This window comes from Lacerta agilis, chromosome 13 (assembly GCF_009819535.1).
Source record: "Lacerta agilis isolate rLacAgi1 chromosome 13, rLacAgi1.pri, whole genome shotgun sequence".
NCBI classification, from domain to species: domain Eukaryota; kingdom Metazoa; phylum Chordata; class Lepidosauria; order Squamata; family Lacertidae; genus Lacerta; species Lacerta agilis.
This window is the reverse complement of record NC_046324.1, coordinates 33177337-33199132: the sequence shown is the minus strand read 5'-3', so window position 1 is coordinate 33199132 and position 21796 is coordinate 33177337. Positions and strand designations below refer to the sequence as shown.

Here is a 21796-nt window from a genome sequence, read left to right as displayed (position 1 = left end):
AGGAGTGAATAAAACAGGATTTGCAGTGAACGGCTTGCTAGCTGGCATTTGCTGATCCACCTCTCGGGACGTGAGTAGCGCTGTGGTCTAAACCACTGAGCCTGGGGCTTGCCGATCAGAAGGTCGGCGGTTTGAATCCCCGTGACGGGGTGAGCTCCCATTGTTCGGTCCCAGCTCCTGCCCACCTAGCAGTTCAAAACCACGTCAAAGTGCAAGTAGATAAATAGGTACCACTCTGGCAGGAAGGTAAATGGCGTTTCCGTGCGCTGCTCTGGTTCGCCAGAAGCAGCTTAGTCATGCTGGCCACATGACCCGGAAGCTGTCTGCGGACAAACGCTGGCTCCCTTGGCCTACAGAGCGAGATGAGCGCCACAACCCCAGAGTCATCCGTGACTGGACCTAACGGTCAGGGGTACCTTTACCTTTACCTCTCGGGAATAAGAACACTCTTGTCCTTTGCCTTATGTAGTACATTATGTGTGGAAAGACCCTTTTTCGGCCTGAGGGACACATTGCGTAGTGGGTGGGGCCAGAGCCAAAAGTGGGCAGGGCAATTTATGTGATTCTTACCTTTGCACCTTTGACTGGCAGAGGTTCTCCTGGATTTCAAGTAGGGGAGTCTTTGCCACCCCAACTGGGAGATGCTGGGGATTGAATCTGGGACTTTCGTCATGCAAAGCAGATGCTATACCACTGAGCTATGACCCTTCCCCATAGGGCAGATGGCCATAGCTCAGTGGTAGATCATCTGTTTTGCATGCAGAAGGTCCCAGGTTCAATCCCTGGCATCTCCAGATAGAGCTGAGAATGTCCCTTGCCTGAACTCCCAAAGAGTTGCTGTCAGTCATTGTGGACAATAGTGGACCCCATGGTCTGACTCCAAATAAGTTATTTTCCTGTGTTCCTATGTAGCAATGGATCCTGTCAACTGCCTGAGGGTGCCAGGTGCCAACACTGGCCTTCTTTACCCTTGCTTCCTCCTTCCACAACATGCCGTTCCAGAACTAGGGAACAAAGAAGGAAAAACAGCTTACCCCTTCTGACGTTGAATAGCCCTGTAGGACACTATGAAGATGGGTATCAGAAGAAGCAGAACTCCCAGGATGCCTCCTACAAGGATGGGGATAAGGATGTTCCTGGATGGTACTGAATGGAGCATGTTGCGAGTGAATGCCAAAGAGCCGTTGTTGGGTTCAGGATGGACTCCCAGGAGCTCGCACATTAACGGGTAAATGTGGATGGTGTCAAAGGGTTCTGCTAAATAGCCCTTCTTGAAATCTGGACCAAAAGCTCTGAAGATGGTCTTCATATCCATGTCTTCGTTGTCAAATCCATGGTCGCCTTTGTTGACGTAGATGATGAACCTCTGAAAAGAGAACGTAAGCACATTTCCAATGGTTTGTGCACTTATATTTATTGCGTTTGTGAAGTGCTCTTAGGTTTCTGGAGGAAAGTGCTTCCTTAACGATTCCATCTGGGTGCATAGCTAAGCAACACAGAATTAAATTATGGAATTTGTAACCACAAGCTGTAGCGATGGATAGCAGCATAGATTTTTTTTTGGGGGGGGAATACTACACAGCAATCATAAAGTGGGTGTGGGAAGTGGAGGGAGAAGTGAAGGTGGACAATCTGCCTTTTCCTATGCTCTGCTGTGTTTGAGCAGAAGGTGCTGGTGGTGGAAGAGGCATTTTTTCTTTCAGTTCTCCCACACCCTTTCTCTAATTTTGTTGGGGCGGGGGACTTTTTTCTTCCCATTGATTTCAAAGGAAGAGAAATAAACTAGATCAGCTCCAGGACTAGTATAATTTACCCCCTGTTCTCATTAACAGAAGCATAGAATCATAGATTTGGAAGGGATCATGAGAGTCAATCCAACCTCCTGCAGTGCAGGAATCTTATGCCCAACATGGGGCTTGAACCCACAACCCTAAGATTAAGAGCCTCATGCTCTGCTGGCTAGATGAACAGTTTGTGGGGGGCACACAGGGTGGGTTTTTTAAGCACAGCACTATCCAAGGCAGCTGCCAAAAGGAAGGTTATCCTTTGGATGGATTCTAGGGGATCTGCAAAACAGCAGCTGGGGCATATGATTGTAATACAGTGGTACCTCGGGTTAAGAACTTAATTCATTCCGGAGGTCCGTTCTTAACCTGAAACTGTTCTTAACCTGAGGTACCACTTTAGCTAATAGGGCCTCTCACTGCCACTGCGCCACCACCACACGATTTCTGTTCTCATCCTGAAGCAAAGTTCTTAACCTGAGTTACAGGTAGGTAGCCGTGTTGGTCTGCCATAGTCAAAACAAAATAAAAAAATAAAAAATTCGTTCCAGTAGCACCTTAGAGAACAAACTTAGTTGGTCTCTAAGGTGCTACTGGAAGGAATTTTTTAATTTTTAATTTTCTTAACCCCAGGTACTATTTCTGGGTTACCGGAGTCTGTAACCTGAAGTGTCTGTAACCTGAAACATCTGTACCACCGTACGGTATTGAAAATATGCACTTTGAGTGTTTTATACTGTATTTTTATTGGTTTTCATTGTAAGCCCTTTGAATATTTTAACAGGAAAAATGTATTAATATTAAATCTAGATCTAAAAATGCTCCATGAGCATGCCATGGGTAACCCACTGCAAACATGTCACTCAAGAGGGAATGTTGTGTGCAAGGAATAGATAGGAATAGATAGGAATAGATAGACAGACAGACAGACAGACAGACAGGTAAATAGCTGTGCAGTGTCAAAATGATTCATACAAAGCATGACCTCTCATAACCTCTCAGTTCTCATCACTGCCTGCCAAATGTTGGGAGCCTTAGGACTTGGTACATCGGCCACTATATGTCACTATTGCTCCACTTGAAACTGGGCACCAAGATCATACCCGTGGTTTACAATTCTAGCCTTATGCTTCAAAAATGTCAGATGTACACCTAAAAAACAAAGTATGATGTGTGAAGAGGTCTTTCATGCTTCAGGGTGCATGGAATGTGTTAACTTGGTCTGAGGATCAGTCTACATGTTTAGAAATAGCTTGTGGAACTGTCCTGCTCAGATGGCACTGCTTGAGAATGCAGGCAGGCAACTGTATGACCGAAAACTAGCTTGTTTGGGGAAATGGCTCTTTATCTTTATTGATACTATTTTCACCCTGCTCTTCAGCTAAAAAAAAAAAAAAAGGCCTGCAGAGCACAATTAGAGCCTGCTGGATTAGGCCAATGGTCCGTCTAGCCCAGAATTGTGTTCTCGCAGTGACCACCCAGATGCCCCACTGAGGGCAAGCAGGACCAGAGCTCAAGAGCAGTCTCTCCTCTTATGGCTTCCAGCAGCTGGGATTCAGAAGCATTTCTGCCTCCAAGCAGCTTACAAATATAAATAATGACTTGCAATCTAAAAGGTACAACATAAATGCCAAAGGGATGGGGCGAGAGGAGGAAAAAGGAAAGTCGGGCACTAATTTTTAGTTACAGAGTTCTTGTAAGGACTAACCAGAATGTAGGTGGATTGGGGCATAGGAGAGGAGGAGGAGGAGGAGGAGGAGGAGGAGGAAGAAGAAGAAGAAGAAGAAGAAGAAGAAGAAGAAGAAGAAGAAGAAGAAGAAGAAGAGGAATTTGGATTTGATAACCCGCTTTTCACTACCCGAAGGAGTCTCAAAGCGGCTCACATTCTCCTTTCCCTTCCTCTCCCACAACAAACACTCTGTGAGGTGAGTGGGGCTGAGAGACTTCAGAGAAGTGTAACTAGCCCAAGGTCACCCAGCAGCTGCATGTGGAGGAGCGGAGACACGAACCCGGTTCCCCAGATTACGAGTCTACCATTCTTAACCATTACACCACACTGGCTCTCAGCTGAGTGGGGAGTGGACCTGCTTCCCAGAAGGGAAGGGTCTCCTGCCAGGTGACAGCTGAGGGAGGAGAGACCCTGGAGTCCCATATCCTCCTCTGCTATAGGCTGGCCACCTCCTTGACATGCTAGCAGGGAGTTTTTAAAATAGAGATGCATCTTTCCCCCTCCTCACCCCTTCCATACAAGGAAGGCCGTACTATGTACTTTTTCCTGAATATGTTTTTAGGTTCTATGCACGTTTTCATTTTGGATACGAGAAGCTCAGTGGAGCACACCATTTTGCAATGGAAACATTTCCATAGGATGCACACCCACGTGGTGAGCTTTGCCATGCATTCCGCTTTGCAGATCTTTGGAATTTCTTGGCTCTCCAGGTTGCAGCATGCATGAGAGTTTGCCACATGGGGGCGCCATCAGGAGAAAAAGAACCCAAGGAAAAAGTGAGAGTAAAAAGCCATGTTGTGCACTTACTGTCATTTCCCCACAAAAGTTGTACTACTAGTCTTTACGATGTTTTGAATTTTTAACCACTATTCTGAATAGCAATCATTTAAGATCACAGCCAGTGGAGTGTGTGTTTTGCACAGGGAGAATTCCATCAGAAACTGAAATGGGAGCATAAATTGCTACGATTTGCATAGTCAGGAATGGAAATGGCACAGTCAAATATGAGCAGTATTTTAGTCCCTAGTCTTTATGTTAAATAATATATTATTTCTTTACGTTGCATCTGTTGTTTCCCTTCCACTGAAATTGAAATAGTTTCGGCCACAGCGAATAGCGGGATGTCGGTTTTAGTGGAAGCCGAAGCGCAGCAGAAGGTTAACAGTGCTGAGTGCAATGAACACAAGACGGGATGGAAATCTCTGCCTCCTGACATTTCTAATAGTGCACCACAACATTTAAAGCTAAAGTTTTTATATATGAACTTGGTTTGTTGTAAGTTTGTGTTCCTGATGTTTTATTGTTTTATATAAAAACAATTAGTTCCACAACACTTGGAGGACCACAGGTTCCCTTCCCTTGAATTATGGCAGTTAGAGGATGGATGATGGCTAACAGATTGAGGTTGAATCCTGACAAGACAGAAGTATTCTTTTGGGGGGACAGGGGGTGAGCAGGTGTGGGGGACTCCCTGGTCCTGAATGGGGTAACTGTGCCCCTGAAGGAGCAGGTGCGCAGCCTGGGAGTCATTTTGGACTCACAGCGGTCCATGGAGGCACAGGTCAATTCTGTGTCCAGGGCAGCTGTCTACCAGCTCCAACTGGTATGCCAGCTGAGACCCTACCTACCCACAGACTGTCTCACCAGAATTGTGCATGCTCTAGTTATCTCCCGCTTGGACTACTGCAGTGCACTCTGTGTGGGGCTACCTTTGAAGGTGACCCGGAAACTACAACTAATTAAGAATGCAGCAGCTAGAGTGGTGACTGGGAGTGGCCGCCGAGACCATATAACACCGGTCCTGAGAGACCTGCATTGGCTCCCAGTACGTTTCCGAGCACAATTCAAAGTGTTGGTGCTGACCTTTAAAGCCCTAAACGGCCTCAGCCTAGTATACCTGAAGGAGCATCTCCACCCCCATCGTTCAGCCTGGACACTGAGGTCCAGCGCTGAGAGCCTTCTGGCGGTTCCCTCAATGTGACATGTGAGGTTACAGGGAACCAGGCAGAGGGCCTTCTTGGTAGTGGCACCTGCCCTGTGGAATGCCCAGTCATCAGATGCCAAGGAAATAAACAACTATCTGACTTCTAGAAGACATCTGAAGGCAGCCCTGTTTAGAGAAGTTTTTAATGTTTGATGTTTTATCGTATTTTTAATATTCTGTTGTGAGCCGCCCAGTGTGGCTGGGCAAACTCAGCCGGATGGGCGGGGTAATAATAATAAATTTTTTATTATTAATATTATTATTATTATTAAATGTACATTTGTTAATATGGTATTTTACTTTGAAAAGATCCAAGTATTATTGCATGGAGTGGAAAAATTTAATAATACATTTAATAATGATGATGATGATGATGATGCTAAGGAGACCCCTATTGGATCAGGCCAGGGGCCCATCTAGTCCAGCATCCTGTTTTCAGAGTGGACATCTGGATGCCCCAGTGGGAAGGCATAGCCAGGACCTGAGTGCAATGGCACCTCTCTTCTCTTAGGATCGCCAGCAACTGGTATGCAGAAGCCATGATTTCATAATGAACTTACCCCATTGACACTGTAACCAGAATCTCCATAAACCAGGATTGGCAAAACCCGTTCATGTTGAGCGTAATGGAAATGCTCAGGAAACTCTCCCTTTTTATACACTTTGAGATGAGGGTGGGCATTTTTCAATGCCTGATAGATTTCCTCTTCTTTACCCGGTTTGGGGAGTATCATGCCAAAGCCACCATAGTCTACAATGTCAAATTTCACCAGGTCGCTGAATTTAATGTAGTTGCCCAGCATGATCTCATTAACTTCCGGTTTCTTTTTGACCGTGGTCATGCCATGATCGGACGTGATGATGACATTGAGGAGCTCATTCAAGCCGTGTTGTTCAATCGCTTCAAGGAGGTAACCGATGGTTCGGTCAATCTGTCGGATGATCGCTTTCCTGTCTTCAGTCTCTGGGCCAACCATGTGCCCCACCTTGTCAGGTTCCCCATAATAAAGTGTGACAAAATCAAAATTTTCCTCTGTGAACCATTTCATGACGATATCAATGTTTTCCCTCCACTCTGTCTCATTGCTGTCGGGGTGAGTAAAGGACTCAACCAAACTCCTTTGGACTCCCTGGCCACTGTAATTGGCACCTCCACCGGGATAGTGAAATGAAGCTGTTTTTTTCCCCTAGTGGAGAAAAAATGAGGGGTTTTAAAAATTAATAATCAGGAAATATTCATAACTGTGAAGGACAAGAAAAATAAAGCCAAAGGGCCAGTTACATAGCATCTCTCTTCATTGCTGCAACATGAATGCAGACATACTTCAACACACTCTGAAGCTGCTTCCAGACACTGTTTATTCCACATTTTCCCCGGTTTGTTAGCGCAAATGTCACCTCCAGACTATCAGTGTTTTGTGGAAAGGATTCAGCTGCAATACTGTAAATTTAGATTCACACAATTATAGTGAATTAAAGTGCTCTGGTGTAATAATTCCACTTTTTGTTTTTTTAAATTGGACTCTTGCGGTTAGGACAGTGATGGACATTCGCGTAGGCCTCATTGAGCTCAATGGGACTTCTGCTTAAACACGTATAGGATTTAAAGGAACAAGACAGGGATGTCCATTGTCTCCACTATTATTCATTACTGTCCTGGAGGTCTTGACAAAAAACCTGAGGGGATCTACAACCGTGAAAGGTATAAGAACTGGTGTAAAGAGTATAAGATAAAAGCCTTTGCAGATGATTTGGTCCTAACATTAGAAGAGCCACAAACCAGTGTAAGGGAAGCACTGGGAAAAAATTGAAGAATTTGGGCGGTTTGAAGGTTTTAAGTTGAATAAAGGAAAGACAAAAATGTTGGCGAAAAATATGAATAAAGGAAAAATAGATGAGTTGCAACAGGAATTTGGAATTATAGCGGTCAAAAAAGCTAAATATTTAGGAATTTGGTTAACCCAAAAAATATTAATTTGTTTAATGACAATTATGTTTCAACATGGAGATAAATTAAAAGAGATTTAGAAATATGGAACAGATTAAATATGTCATTGTGGGGCAGAATATCCGCTATAAAGATGAATCTTCTACCCAAGATGTTATTTCTTTTTCAAATGATTCTGATAATTAAAGGAACAGGACAATTTAAGGATTGGCAAAAGATTCTATCGAGATTCATCTGGCAAGGGAAAAAACCAAGGATAAAGTTTAAATTATTAATAGACAAAAAAGAAAGAGGTGGATTCTCCTTGCCAGATTTGAAGCTCTACTATGAGGTGTCCTGTTGTGTTGGTTAAAAGAGTGGGTAACATTGGAGAATACAGATTTATTGGATTTAGAAGATAACAGATTTGGGTGGCATTTGTATTTGTGGTACGATAAAGTAAAAGTGCATAAAGGATTTCTAAACCACATGATAAGAAAACTAATTTATGAAGTATGAGATAGATATAAAAATCTGTTAGAACGGAAAACACCATGGTGGCTATCTCCAATAGAAACACTGACTGTTAGAAAATTAAATATGGAAGAGAAATGGGCCACCTATGGTGAAATGTTGATAGAAACAGAGAAAGGGTGGAAACTCAAACCATATGAACAGATAGGGGAAATGTTTACTGGTTGGTTGCAATATTACCAAGTAAATGATATATTTAGTGCTGACAAAAGGAATTGCAGATTTGAAAGGAAGAAATCTAAATTTCAAACCGAACTGCTGGAGGGTAAAGTTAAACTGTTCTCAAAGATGTGTAACTTTTTGTTAGAATGGCATACTAAAGACAAAGAGGTGAAAGAAGTAATGGCCAAATGGGCTATAGACTTTGGGCATAATATCCAGTATGAATCTTGGTCAAAATTATGGAATCAGAATTTAAAATTTACAGCATGTATGGCCTTGAAAGAAAATGTAATGAAAATGCTATATAGGTGGTATTTGACCCCAGTAAATCTGGCCAAAATGTATAGGATGAAAAATAAATTATGTTGGAAATGCAATGAAAAGGATGGAGACTTTTACCATATGTGGTGGACTTGTGATAAGGTGAAAACTTTTGGGGAAATGGTCTATAATGAACTAAAAAAGATGTTAAAATATACATTCCCCCCAAAACCAGAAGCGCTTTTGCTTCCGTTGATGGGAGAAGAGATTGCAAAAGTAGACCAAAGACTATTAATGTATGCCACCACTACAGCAATAATTTTGTTAGCCCAAAGGTGGAAATCACAAGAATTACCAACGATTGAGGAGTGGCAGATGAAGATGATGGACTATGTGGAGCTAGCCAAACTGTGAGGATCCGGAACCAAGGCGACCAGAAATTCCAGAGAGATTGGAATAAATTTATTGAGTACTTGAGAGACCATTGCAAAAATGTGAAGACACTACCAGGATTGACATAAATCCTGCAACACAATATAAAAATAGTATCTGAACATGGATAATAGAAGGGTTTGATATGTATTGAAGGACAGAAACTGACAGCAGAAATGTGTACTGTATACAATTTTTTTAGGAAATTGGAAACCAGTTGAAGGGAGGGAGGGAAGTCGCGAGCTCAGCAGAGCAAATGCTTTTGAATGGCTATCATAATGTTATATTTTATGTTTCTATTTTATTAATGAAAATAATAAAAATTATATTTAAAAAATAAACACGTATAGGATTACGGCATAAGGTAGAAATTTCCTCCACATATGAAATGCCTGTCAAATCAGAGGTAACCTCTGCCATAAATTATACAGAGTAATTTTATTAATTCAATTAATTTCAGAGTAGCACCAGCCAGATTATTATTATTATCATTATTATGCTTATCATAATGTTCTTACTGACATTTAATATGCCATTTTGGGGCTGAGAAAAGGTCAAAGCTGATTTAAAACCCAACTTCACAAAAACAGGCAAATCCTGCCAAGGAATGAAAAGATCGATCTGAGTTCATAGTACCATCAAGGTACTAAGGACAGAGTCCAGCTTGTAACGTCAGAATCTCCATTCTGGTATTTGGCACACTTTGGGATACCAGTTTCACATTTTCGTAGTTTCGCAGTGCAACCCTGAGTATGTTTACTCAGAAGTAAGTACCACTGTGCACAATGAAGGCTAATTCCAGCTAAATGCGAACAGGATTGTCATCTCAAAATGCAACCCTAGTATACATTTCTACTCAGAGAAGTAAGTGCCATAGCATTCAAGGTTGTCCCTCTGGGTGTTGTGGGATTACATTGAGCATTACAGAGTTACAGGATGGGGGTGGTGGTGGAAGAAGAAGAAGAAGAAGAAGAAGAAGAAGAAGAAGAGTTTGGATTTGATATCCCACTTTATCACTGCCCGAAGGAGTCTCAAAGCGGCTAACATTCTCCTTTCCCTTCCTCCCCCACAACAAACACTCTGTGAGGTGAGTGGGGCTGAGAGACTTCAGAGAAGTGTGACTAGTCCAAGGTCACCCGGCAGCTGCATGTGGAGGAGCAGGGACGCGAACCCGGTTCCCCAGATTACGAGTCTACCACTCTTAACCACTACACCACACTGGCTCTCTCTCTCTCTCTCTCACACACACACACTGGAATAGACAGATCCCCGTCCCCAAAGAGCTTACAATCTATACTTTCCCTGTATAAATTAAAACACCATGGCAAAGTGAAGGCTAGGCTGATGCGCTGAATTTCCATGCACAAGGAGCTTTATCTGCAAACTTGTTGCCCATGCCAGAACTGGCAGAGTCCTCCTGAGAAAAGTTTACCCCTTGATCCCAACTATCACTGCATAAAGAGCTTATGAGTTTCAGGCACTGGGGTGTACATACTTCTATATTAGGACGGGGCACCCTTTTCTGCTAGAGAGCCACATTCCCATCTAGAGAAGCTTCTGGGGGCCACATGCAAAAGTGGGTGGAGCAACAAATGTTAATTTACTCATATATCTCTGTCCTCCATGCAGACAAGCCAGAAGCATTACCAGAGTTCAATGATGTTTTCCAGCCGGCCAAAAACTATCAAGAGGGTGCGAATCAGGGTTGGTGAGGGTTTTGACATGGGGGGAAAGGGTGTGGCTGGTGAGGGACCATCTCCTAGGGAGAGTTCTGAGTGTGAAATAGAGAAGCCTGGAGTCTGAGGCTCATCTCCCTCCAACCTATATGCATAAACAGGCCTGATGGAGGGCAGTGACTCTGTGCTGTCTCTCCCTCTCTTTATCCCCAGAATTGTACCTTGCAGAGCTTTGACGTCTGGCTCCAGATCTTTTTAACCCAAGTAGTTGAATTCACATTGAGTCAAAACCTGGCAGGGGAATTCCTCCTGTTCTTATTTCCAACAAAACAATTTAATAAAGCTCAATAAAAATATAATTATGTAGAAACAAGAGGGTATTTACTGTTCTTGCCTCCCCATTTTATTAACATAATCAACTTTACTAGCAGCTATAAAATTGCGATTATTACCAGTTTTATTGGGAATGTTATTTTCTGTTAATATTGCTCCTTTCTTTTATTGCAAAGCGTCACAGACCTTCTTATTATTCCTCAAAGTTGTGAATTGAGGCAGCTGGCAGGTTTGCGGGGCTGTTTCCACCCACCCCCTTTCCTGATCGTACCCTTTGCTTAAACTAAAGTGCTTTGTAATTTTGGTTGCTCCTGCTTTTCACTTTGAAGGCTGCTTTCAATTTGACATAAGCTAGATTTAACCTTTAGCGGCACAAGCTCTTTAAAATTCCTGTTCCATGTGTCATTCGAATTAGCATCACTCTTCCCCCCCCTCCCCCATGCGCGGGCAAAGAAACCGTAGCTACATTTTCCTTCGCTAAGAGAAAGAGTGGAAGTAGTGGAAATACAGAAAAAGAAAAGAAAGGAAGTTATATTGTTTGGCTGGGGATTTACAAGGTCACTGTTTCTCTTGACATTCTATTTAGTCTTCTGCTAAACAGCGTAATATATCTTTAGAGAAACACTTCAAAGCTCTCGTATATCAATGCATTTTCAAAAAAAGAAGAAGAAAGAAATTAGATGTATTATGTTTAATCTCTTGAGTTGCTAGAGTGAGTGACGTTTGCTGAGACCAAATTCCTTTGCCTTGAATTCAAGACACATTTTGTCTTTTCCAAAGCAATCAGTACATGGGCTTTCAACGGACTAAGGGATGTTCAGCCATTTCATTGTCTCCCTCTGAACTTATCAACCAGCCAGCCAGTCGATCAAGAGGTAAATAATATGTAGTCAGGAATTCTGGCAACCAAACCTGGGCTCTTTACTCTCTGTGTAAGTTTAGGAACATAAGAACTACCTACCTGCCTGGATCACGCCAGTAACCCATCTAGTTCTGCATCTTGTTCTCAGAGTGATGAATCAGATTTCCACAGTCATCAGGGCCCAATACATTTTGGCACCTGAGGCAAACCGCAAAATAGCATCCTAATGGCAAGTGCTATTTGACAGTGGAAGAGGCTGCCTCTGGACTATCATGAAGGGACCCTGCACTTCTGATTTGGCCACTACACGACTAGTTGTAAACTAAGAAAGAAGACAGGCATGTGGGGACTGGCTGAAGGCTGTGGCACATTTGCCCTAATGGACCACCCTCTTTGGGTTAACACCCCTTCATTCCATGAGTCTACACCAGCCTATTTCTTTTCCAGTGTTTCCCAGTGGAATCCTGGCAACATGGATTATGTCAAAGAAAAACCATTAGACTTGGCTAGAGTGGGAGGGACTGGTATCTTGATGATTAATCATGCTATAAAGAGAGAGAGAGAGAGAGAGAGAGAGAGAACCCCCAACCAACCCAGTTTTGTCCAAATCACATGCGGAGTCAACATTTCTCTGAAAATGATGTAGGTGATGCCACATAAGGTGAATCGCTTTGCTGATTTTCGGCTATCAGCAGGCTGCAAGCTCTTGGGATTCCTAAAATGGCCATTGCCTAGTCGTCGTTCACGTGATTAAGAAGCAACGACAATATTTTGGACAACTGAATGATGAGAGATGGTTCTGGAAAGCTGGAATTGCCCAGAATGAAGTGTACTTCCTGTACAAGTGTTGACAAGCCTCCATCGCGCCACTGCAGCCGTGTGCGGAGGATCAGATGCCTGTGTTGATACCCTCAGGACCTGAGCACAAGAGCCCTCTCCCTTCCTGTGGCTTCCAGCAGCTCACACTGAGAAGCATTAATGCCTCTGATGGTGGAGGCAGAGCATAGCTATCATGACTAGTTGCCACTAATAGCCTTCCCCCTGAAAATGCAACCCTAGATCCGCAGAGACTCGAGAAAACCCTCGGACAATTCATTATAGCAATATAATCCTTGCTCTGGATCCAGTACCTGGTTTTGAGCTGTGATCCACAGCGGCAGAACTCCATTGTCCCACCATTCGGTCTTGTTCTGTGTTTCTTTGTGGCCATACTTTCTCAGAGTCTCCGTGTTGAACATCATATTGTGGATGACGCCATGGTCTTCAATCCAGTGGCCTAGGTTTGGAAAAGAAAGAGGATGAAAAACCTGGTAAGAAAGGTGGGTGTTCTGTTGTGACGGTATACTCACTGCCCCATAGGTCACTTGGGCTCCTGATAGTATCTCCCCCGCTTCTGCAGTAGTATGATACTTGAGTGTTCTAGACCTATCTGCTCTGCTGCCATCTTGAACACAGAACAATTTTTGATACTGAGCCAGTGAGAGAGACTTCAAGCTCTGAACATTTCACCACTTCTACACTTTATTAGTTCACACTATATTGCGTCCTAGAATGAATTTCTGGCAAAGATAATCTTTTTTAACCAATCACATTCAGATACTAATTAAATCATTATCTGAGTAATGTATTTACTTTACGGGAAGTTCTTCTTAATGAGGAATATTAATTAAAACCTATTGGATGGCTTGTAAGCATATAAGCATATCTGCCTGCCTGTTTTAATTAATTCCCAGTAAATAATGAGACCATATAAACATGTAATTGCATTACAGATTTTTAGAGCTGTGTTGAACATAGCATTTTATATATATAAGAAACCTTTCTGTTTCTGAGTTTTAAACCTCAAGGGTGGAACTTCTGCTTTGCAGGCAGAAGGTTCAGTCTCCAGCATCTCCAGATATGGGAAGGGAAAACTCCTGCCTGAAACCCCGGAGAGCTGCTGCCAGTCAGTGTAGACAATACTGAGCTAGAGGGACCAATGGCCTGACTTGGTATAAGGCAGCTTCCTGTGCTCTTCTGTTATCCCTGTGTAGTCAGTCTTCCATATCATAATCATGGATGCTTCCTGGAAATATTAACATACATGTATAAAGCAGGTTGGCCATCACTTGGTCACACCGGGCTTCTTTTATGACCATAGGATGGGTGCTTTCAGCCATGACTTCCTGGGCTCTCCTCTTCATGGAGAAAGGCAACTTCCAAGGATACTCTCCCTGGAACCACAGCTGCCTGCCTTGAGTTCAGACCTGGGTGGTCATGCGATCTACTTTATAGATGGTAGTCCTCTATTGGAAGGTACCTCAGAAGACAGTCCCCCTACTGGTAGGACTTTCAGGACCATGCCTTGTTTAATAATAAAGAACTATAAAAATAGAGACCAGGAGGTGTTTTGTGTGTGTGTAATTTCTGTGTCATGATGGCCACCAATCTGGATGGCTTTAAAAGAGAATCAGACAAATTCATGTAGGAGAAGCTCTCTATGGCTACCAGCCACTAAGGCTATGTTCTGCTTCCATGGTTGGAAGCAGTAATGCTTCTGGATACCAGTTGCTGGAAGCCACAGGAGGGAGAGAGTTGCTCTTGTGCTTGGGTCCTGCTTCTGGGTTTCTCATGGGGGCATCTGGGTGGCCACTGTGAGAACAGGATGGTGGCCTTGATGGGCCATTGGCCAGATCTAGTAGGACTCTTCTTGTGTTCTTACAAGTAGCAGCAAGGGGAGGGCTATTGCCTGTGGGCTTCCTGGAGGAATCTGATTGGCCACTGTGAGAAGAGGATGCTGGACTAGGTGGGCCTTTGGTCTGATCCAACGGGGCTCCTCTTCTCTCACAGATTAGCATGCTCAACTCTATATGCCACTCTCTATCACTAGCGATGCACTCTTTATTTTTTGGAGATGAGTAAGTGGGCACCCTCGATTTGGGCTTTGAACAGGGTGAGAGAGGCTGTGTCAGAAATAACAGAAAAGGCTAAAAACAGAGAGAGGGGAGCATGAAGAAAGTGGTGGTGTTGGGGAGGGGAGAGAAGCCTGGGACCAACCTTGGCAGAAATCAGCAGCAGAGGGAAGTGAGAGTTCAGATTCATTGTGGGCACAGGGCACTGCCTCTGCTAAATTAACTGCTGAGCAATAGACTTCTTAGCAAAAGGCCAAAGCTTATAGTATTCAGCTGCACTATAAATAATGATCTACCCAGAGAATGAGTCACAGGATCTGGCAGGGAAGAGAGAAAACAACAGCTTTGGTCTTGGAGAATAAAGTTCTAAGCAACAAACATTGAAGCTGGAAATAGACATCCCATGATATTGGGCCATTGGCCAGCCAAACGGCACAGGCAAGAGACGCAAATGTTTGCCAGGTTTGAATCAAGAGCCAGAACAGTGGCAGTGTGGTGTAGTGGTTAGGGTGCTGTACAAGGTCCCAGGAGACCAGGGTTAAAATCCACACACAGTCATGCATCTGAGCTTTGTGGGCACAGAGGAAATGCCTCATGGGCTCCATTGATTGCTCCCCACCCCACACATAAAGTTTTTAGCCTTGAATGCTTTCAATTAATTAGGATTGACTTCCAGCATATCTATTTGCAATAAAAATTATCAATTTTCCTCAGCTTTCAAAGCTATTTGTTGGCAATGATTGATTGATTAATTAATTAATCAAAGCACCCACCTTCCCGTCCTGGAAACGGACCTTATAAGGTGGCTGACAACTGTGATGGAACATCTAACAATAATGTAATATAAACACTAATTAAACAAGGTGACAACTTAAACTTCTTTCCCAAAGGAATTTTCCAAAAGACTATACAATTTCCCCATTGATAATTTTGTAAGGTGTTCGGCTGCAGCAAGGTCAGTCAAAGCTGAAGCCAAAACAAAGTTGAATTGGGGGCCTCTGCAATGACTGCACCATCCCCTTTTGTAAGAGACGTCCCTTTTCTTAACATTTTTTTTCCTTTTTGCAAAGAACAGAAAGATCATTACAAGGTAGTTGCTTAATTGGTCCCTGAACTTGAAGATAAGATTTTATCTTGAGTTACCGGGTATGTAAGGTTTATCTCTTGGTATCTGATAAGGGCTTTGATTAACATGCACACATACACACACCCTTTACAGATTATTCTTTCCTCAGAGGCAGTGACAGGAGTCATATACCAGAAGTGTTGTTTTTCCCTCACAGTCTTGTTTTATTGGTGAAATCAGTTCATTATTGGTTCATTGGAATGATGAAGCTATGTGAACAGATCTCCTAGTAAATAAAAAATTGTCCAGTAGCACCTTAGAGACCAACTAAGTTTGTTCTGGGTATAAGCTTTCATGTGCATGCACTGGGCAATTTTTTATTTATTTCGACTGTGTCAGACCAACGCGGCTACCTACAGTACCTGAATCTAGATCTCCTAGTAGTAGAAGCAGTGTTTTGTCTCCCTGCACCAAACCCCTGTTTCTATTACCTGTTCTGTTCACATAGCTTCACTGTAACAATGACTTCTCCCTGTTGGATGAGTTACACTGGAGAACGGGCAGCAGGGTTGTGATCCTGTTAGACCCCTTGGTTGTTTTTGATGCCATGCCATTGATTCTGTTATCCTTTTGGACCACTTGTCTAGCATTTATTATATGATGGTTTCAGTTCTTCCTGGACGAGCATTTCCAGAAGGTGGAGCTCTTCCTGAACCCCATAGTGATTGCTTATGTGGCATCACAGCACTTGATGTAAATCATACCTGTATGCTGTAGTGCTAGTACCTGGGAGACCAGGGTTCAAATCCCCGGTCAGCCATATGCTCACTGAATGACCTTGAGCCAGTCACTGCCTCTCAGCCTAGCCTACCTCACAGGGTTGTTGTGAGGATGAAATGAATGTTGGAGGAAAAAATTTACACCACCTTGAGCTCCTTTGAGGAAAGGTGAGCTATAAATGCAAGAACAATGCTATTTTAGCATCTGTGTCAGGGTTGGAGAACTTGAGCCTGGGGTCCAAGTGTAACTCTCCAGACCTCTCTATCCCTTTGAACTCACACCCAGGTCACACCCCTTCTCAACCAAACCTTTCCCCCCAGGCTACACCCCTCAGCAGCCCTGCTTTGCCCCCTCCTTGAGTGTTTTTGCCTGGCTGGAATGTGCCCTTGAACTCTGATAATGCCTCTCGCTTGCCTGGCCCCAGCAAATGGAATTCCTCAACTTGCAATTCCCAGCAATTGGCATTCAGAGGCATACTGTCAGGTGGTGGAGGAACCAACCCCCGTGGCAGGTAGCCAGGAACGGATGAGACAAGGAAAAGTCCTTACCATCTGCTTTTATTCAATATTCACAGAGAGAGGCTTGGGAATGTAGCCTCTCGGAATAATGGCATTGTCCTGAGTGACTCTCCATCCCCTTTCCCTCCCAATTCCTCATTCATCATCTCTTCTAGGGGTGGTGTTAAGGACCCTTTGCTTCTGAGCCCTTTGCTCTACTACTTTCAAGGCTTGCCGGTTTCTAGGAGAGGGGTGTCTGGAATGCTTTCTAATGGAATGCTTTCTAATGCTTTCTGTGTCCATCAGCTGTTGCCCTCCTGGTGCTTCTTCCTCCTTTCTCCCATTATTTCCCACCTTTCCCCCTCATCTGCCTCTGAGCTGTGACCTCCCTCAAACCTCTGTTGTAATTCTGAACTGTCTTCTCCTCTGGAAGAGTCAGGCTGGGGAGGCGGTCTCCACCATTTCTCCTCTGCCCAGTCTCTGACACATACTTAGTTAAAGAAGAGAAGAAGAAGAGTTTGGATTTGATATCCCGCTTTTCACTACCTGAAGGAGTCTCAAAGCGGCTAACATTCTCCTTTCCCTTCCTCCCCCACAACAAACACTCTGTGAGGTGAGTGGGGCTGAGAGACTTCAAAGAAGTGTGACTAGCCCAAGGTCACCCAGCAACTGCATGTGGAGGAGTGGAGACACAAACCCAGTTCCCCAGATTACGGGTCTACCGCTCTTAACCACTACACCACACTGGTTAAAAACACAAGAAGAGCCTCATGGCTCTTCTAGTCCAGCATCCTGTTCTCACACTGCTCACCCAGATGCTTCTATGGGAAGCAGACAAGCAAGACATGAGTGCAACAGCTTCCGAAAGTGGAGAAAGAACATAGCCATTGTGGTTAGTAGCAGATGATAGCCTTTTGTCAGACCCTCTTTGAAAGCCATCCAAGTTGGTCACCATCGCTACATAAATAAAATAATACCTAGATGGAATAGACATTTTACCAAGGATGAATGCCAGATAGCTGGGGAATATGGGATGGGCTTACCTGAGATGGTTGTGAAATGGGATGGTGAAGTCATGGTCACAAAGGGAGGAGTTACATATTCCGCTTTCACCCCTTCTTTGACCAAGTGGTCCATGTTTGGAGTGTCGACATCCTGGTCATAATTCCACCGGAATCCATCGAAGGAGATCAAGAGGAGTTTATGGGCATTTGCTTTCACCTTCCTCTGTGTAACAGGGTAACAAGCAGTGGCTGTCAGGAGGGCAAACACCAGAGCAAGGAAGTTTGTGATCTTCATCTTGAGATGTCCAGCAGTCAAAAGAAAGTTCTCTATCTTACCGTCTGCTTTTCTAGCATGGTTTAAAAACACATACTTATTTACATATATCTAGAGCTGATCAGAGTAAAGTTCAGCACAGATAAGACTGTTCATAGCTGCATGCTCATCTTCTTACTATCACCAGTTTTCATGAAATGAAAACCATGCCAAATGTGAACGAGATAAAAAAGTATTTTTTGAAATCTGAAAAGATACTAGCAAGCTGCTAGTAAGGGTGGATTCTTGACCATTGGCCATGCTGGGTGTGGCTGATGACACAGGAGATAGTGAGGGCCACCAGCTCAGATGGCTTTAGAAGAGGATTGGGCAAATTCATGGAGGAGAAGGCTATATTGATACCAGCCATGATGGAGGTTGTGCTCTGCCTGCATAGTCAGAGGCAGTAATGCTTCTGAATACCAGTTGCTAGAAATCACAGTGGGGGAGAGTACTCTTGTACCCGGGTCCTGCTTGCCAGTGTCCCACAGGCATATGGGGGTGGAGCATTGTTGGACAAGACGGGTCACTGGTCTGATCCAGCAGGCTCTCTTCTTATGTTCTTAAGTGTTGCCCAACAGCTTCTGGAGACCACCAGGTTGGTGAAGGCTGGGTGACCTGAATAATTGGGCAGCATTTTTTAAAAGCTTTATTTCGTGCAATGCTCTTCCCAGGGAGGCTCGCCTGGTGCCTTCATTACATATCTTTAGGCACCAGACAAAAATGTAAAAAATGTTCCTCCATAACCAGGCCTATGGCTTTTTAAATGTGTTTGTGGGAGAGGGGAATGAATTTTTTTGTTATGAGATGGGATTCCTTCAGTTCTAGGAGTCCTCCACTGAATGGCTAAAACTGACACTTTATGAATCCCCCCTTTTTTGTCCTAGATTGCATAGTTGATTACCATTGCTGAAAGAAATATTTCTATGGCAAGCAGAATTCTAGCCTCCCCACAAACACATTACATAGCACAGCTTTCACCAACCCTTTGGATGCTGGTTGGCTCTGCTGGCTGAAAGTGATGGGAGCTGATATATATATATATATATATATATATATATATATATATATATATATATATGTGTGTGTGTGTGTGTGTGTGTGTGTGTGTGTGTGTGTGTATTGTCCAGTAGCACCTTAGAGACCAACTAAGTTTGTTGGGAAAGATGGAAGGAACAAGGAGAAAGGGACGACAGAGGATGAGATGGTTAGACAGTGTTCTTGAAGCGACTAGCATGAGTTTGGCCAAATTGCGGGAGGCAGTGAAAGATAGGCGTGCCTGGCGTGCTCTGGTCCATGGGGTCATGAAGAGTTGGACATGACTGAACGACTGAACAACGACAAAAGTTTGTTTTGGGTATAAGCTTTCGTGTGCATGCACACTTCTTCAGATACACTGAAACAGAAGTCACCAGACCCTTATACTGTATATTCAATCTCCCAGGATATTCAATACAGGATCTCAAAGCAGCTGTATTATTACAAAAGAATTTCAGAAATAGACTTGAAAGAGAAGTTGCTGAATTACAACTTATTAAACTGAAAACTATGGAGAGACCTGGTCTGAATAGAGATATTGGATTCTTGTCTCATTACATATGCTAAAGCTATTTTTGGTCATCTGCATAATATCCCTTGTTTTTTTCTGTAGGACTAACTGCAGTGGTTAACAGTCGTCAACAGGCGTACCATACCCATTGAGTCAATCACCCATCTCCTACTACCCTCCTGAGAAAAACCCCACCCCACCTCCCACTATATACTGGTATAAGGGTCTGGTGACTTCTGTTTCAGTGTATCCGAAGAAGTGTGCATGCACTCGAAAACTTATACCCAGAACAAACTTAGTTGGTCTCTAAGGTACTACTGGACATTTTTTTAATTTTTTAATTTATTTTGACTGCGTCAGACCAACACGGCTACCTACACGTATATTAAGTGCATTTAAAACCCATGCCTTCCTCCAAAGAATCCCGGGGAGTATAGTTTAGTACCTTATACAGACTAAAGTTTCCAGGATTTTTAGGGGAACTCATAGGCTTCAAATGTATGGTGTGCACAGCATCTAGAAGGCAGCAGGTTATTGAAGATTGGCATAAACCATTTGGGAGAAATTAGATTTGCAGCTGATTTTCACTTATCCAAAATTAAGCCTGGCCTTTTGAGAATGCACACTCTTATTGCCATGACCTCTCTTAGCTCTCCAGATCTCTAGATTCTGGAACTCTGACCCACCCCCAGGCTTTCATCTCTGATTCCTGATGCCTTAGCCAGCCACCACAGCCCATCATTGACTGGCTACACCAGTTGCATGCCAAATGGGCCTTCCAGGGGAGCAGAGGAGAGTCTCCCACGTTTGGAAGATGGGAAGGTCAGTAATTCAGGCAATCACTTGTTCTAGGGAAGGAGAGTGAAGAAAATTAAACTGCCAACAATGAATAATGAGAAATCTTTGATGGAATTAGTGATGCTGAACAGGGGCTTAATGCTTCCTTATTTCCTCTGAAGCCTAAAGTTTTAACAGAGAAAGAACAAGAGGAGAGAGAGAGAGAGAGAGAGAGAGAGAGAGAGAGAGAGAGAAACAAGTGTGCCAAGAAACAAGCTCTGAAGATGAAGAACCATGGGTTGGGCAGGAGACATTTTTTGGAGAAGACAATATGGACAGTTGAATTGATAGGTTAACCACTTTTGCATGGAAGAAGAAGAAGAAGAAGAAGAAGAAGAAGAAGAAGAAGAAGGCAAATGAGATCTGCTGTGGTCCATCTTTCCCAGCATCCTCCTCTAATAATGTCCACCAAGATGCCTCTGGTAAACTGGCAAACAGGACCCAAGCACAAGAGCCCTCTCCCCTCCTGTGATTTCCAGTAACCGGTATTCAGAAGCATTACAGCCTCCAACCATGGATGCAAAGCATAGCCACCATCACTGGTAGCCATCAATAGCCTTGAAATAGTGGACAAAAGAGGACACAGGATTTGCGCAAATTTGCACATACTAATGGATTTATGGATGCACATTTAGAAAGAATTACTATGCCCAGCTGGCCCCCGTCTGCCATCTTCCTTAGTTCCAATGAGCCCTGAGGGTTGGTGGCAGTGCCTGTCAGAATCCTCCTCTTAAGTCTCAGTGTTGCCCTTGTAGAAGTCAGCAGTGAGGAGGAAGACAATATTAGAATTAGTTGGCCCTGCCTGGCTCCACCTACTGTTTTGGCTCTCTGTCTTCCACCCATCACTGACCATACTTTCAAAAGAGATAGAATCCATTTCATTCTAGTGGGGAAGACTGCAGCCAGGTGACCTGAGAGCTTCTTTGTTCTGCTGGCCGGCTGCTCACTCTTGATAGGCAACTTCAAAGCCCTCTTGGTTCTCCATTCTTAGCTTTCTTTATTTTTAAACTGGGTTTGTACTAGGCAGTCCTTGAAAGAGATTACTCCTTCAGATAGAGGATTGTCCTCTGGCAGCCCTTCAAATACATCAACCTTGAATTCCCCAGATGTTGTTGGACTACTATTCCCATCATCCATGACCACCTTAGCCAGCAGAGTTGTGCTATGTATCCATC

The 21796-nt window shown here is 43.6% G+C and overlaps 1 protein-coding gene across 1 annotated transcript; it reads right to left on the bottom strand.

Moving 5' to 3' along the window:
* Nucleotides 1-984: 984 nt before the first annotated feature.
* On the bottom strand, nucleotides 985-18217 carry LOC117057173 (ectonucleotide pyrophosphatase/phosphodiesterase family member 7-like). Its single transcript, XM_033167999.1, has 4 exons — nucleotides 17962-18217; nucleotides 12815-12960; nucleotides 6058-6684; nucleotides 985-1366 (listed from the first exon to the last, which is right to left on the bottom strand). Exons 1-4 carry the CDS (start codon nucleotides 18215-18217, stop codon nucleotides 1031-1033), a joined length of 1365 nt encoding a protein of 454 aa, XP_033023890.1. The 3' UTR covers nucleotides 985-1030.
* Between the last annotated feature and the right edge of the window lie 3579 nt (nucleotides 18218-21796).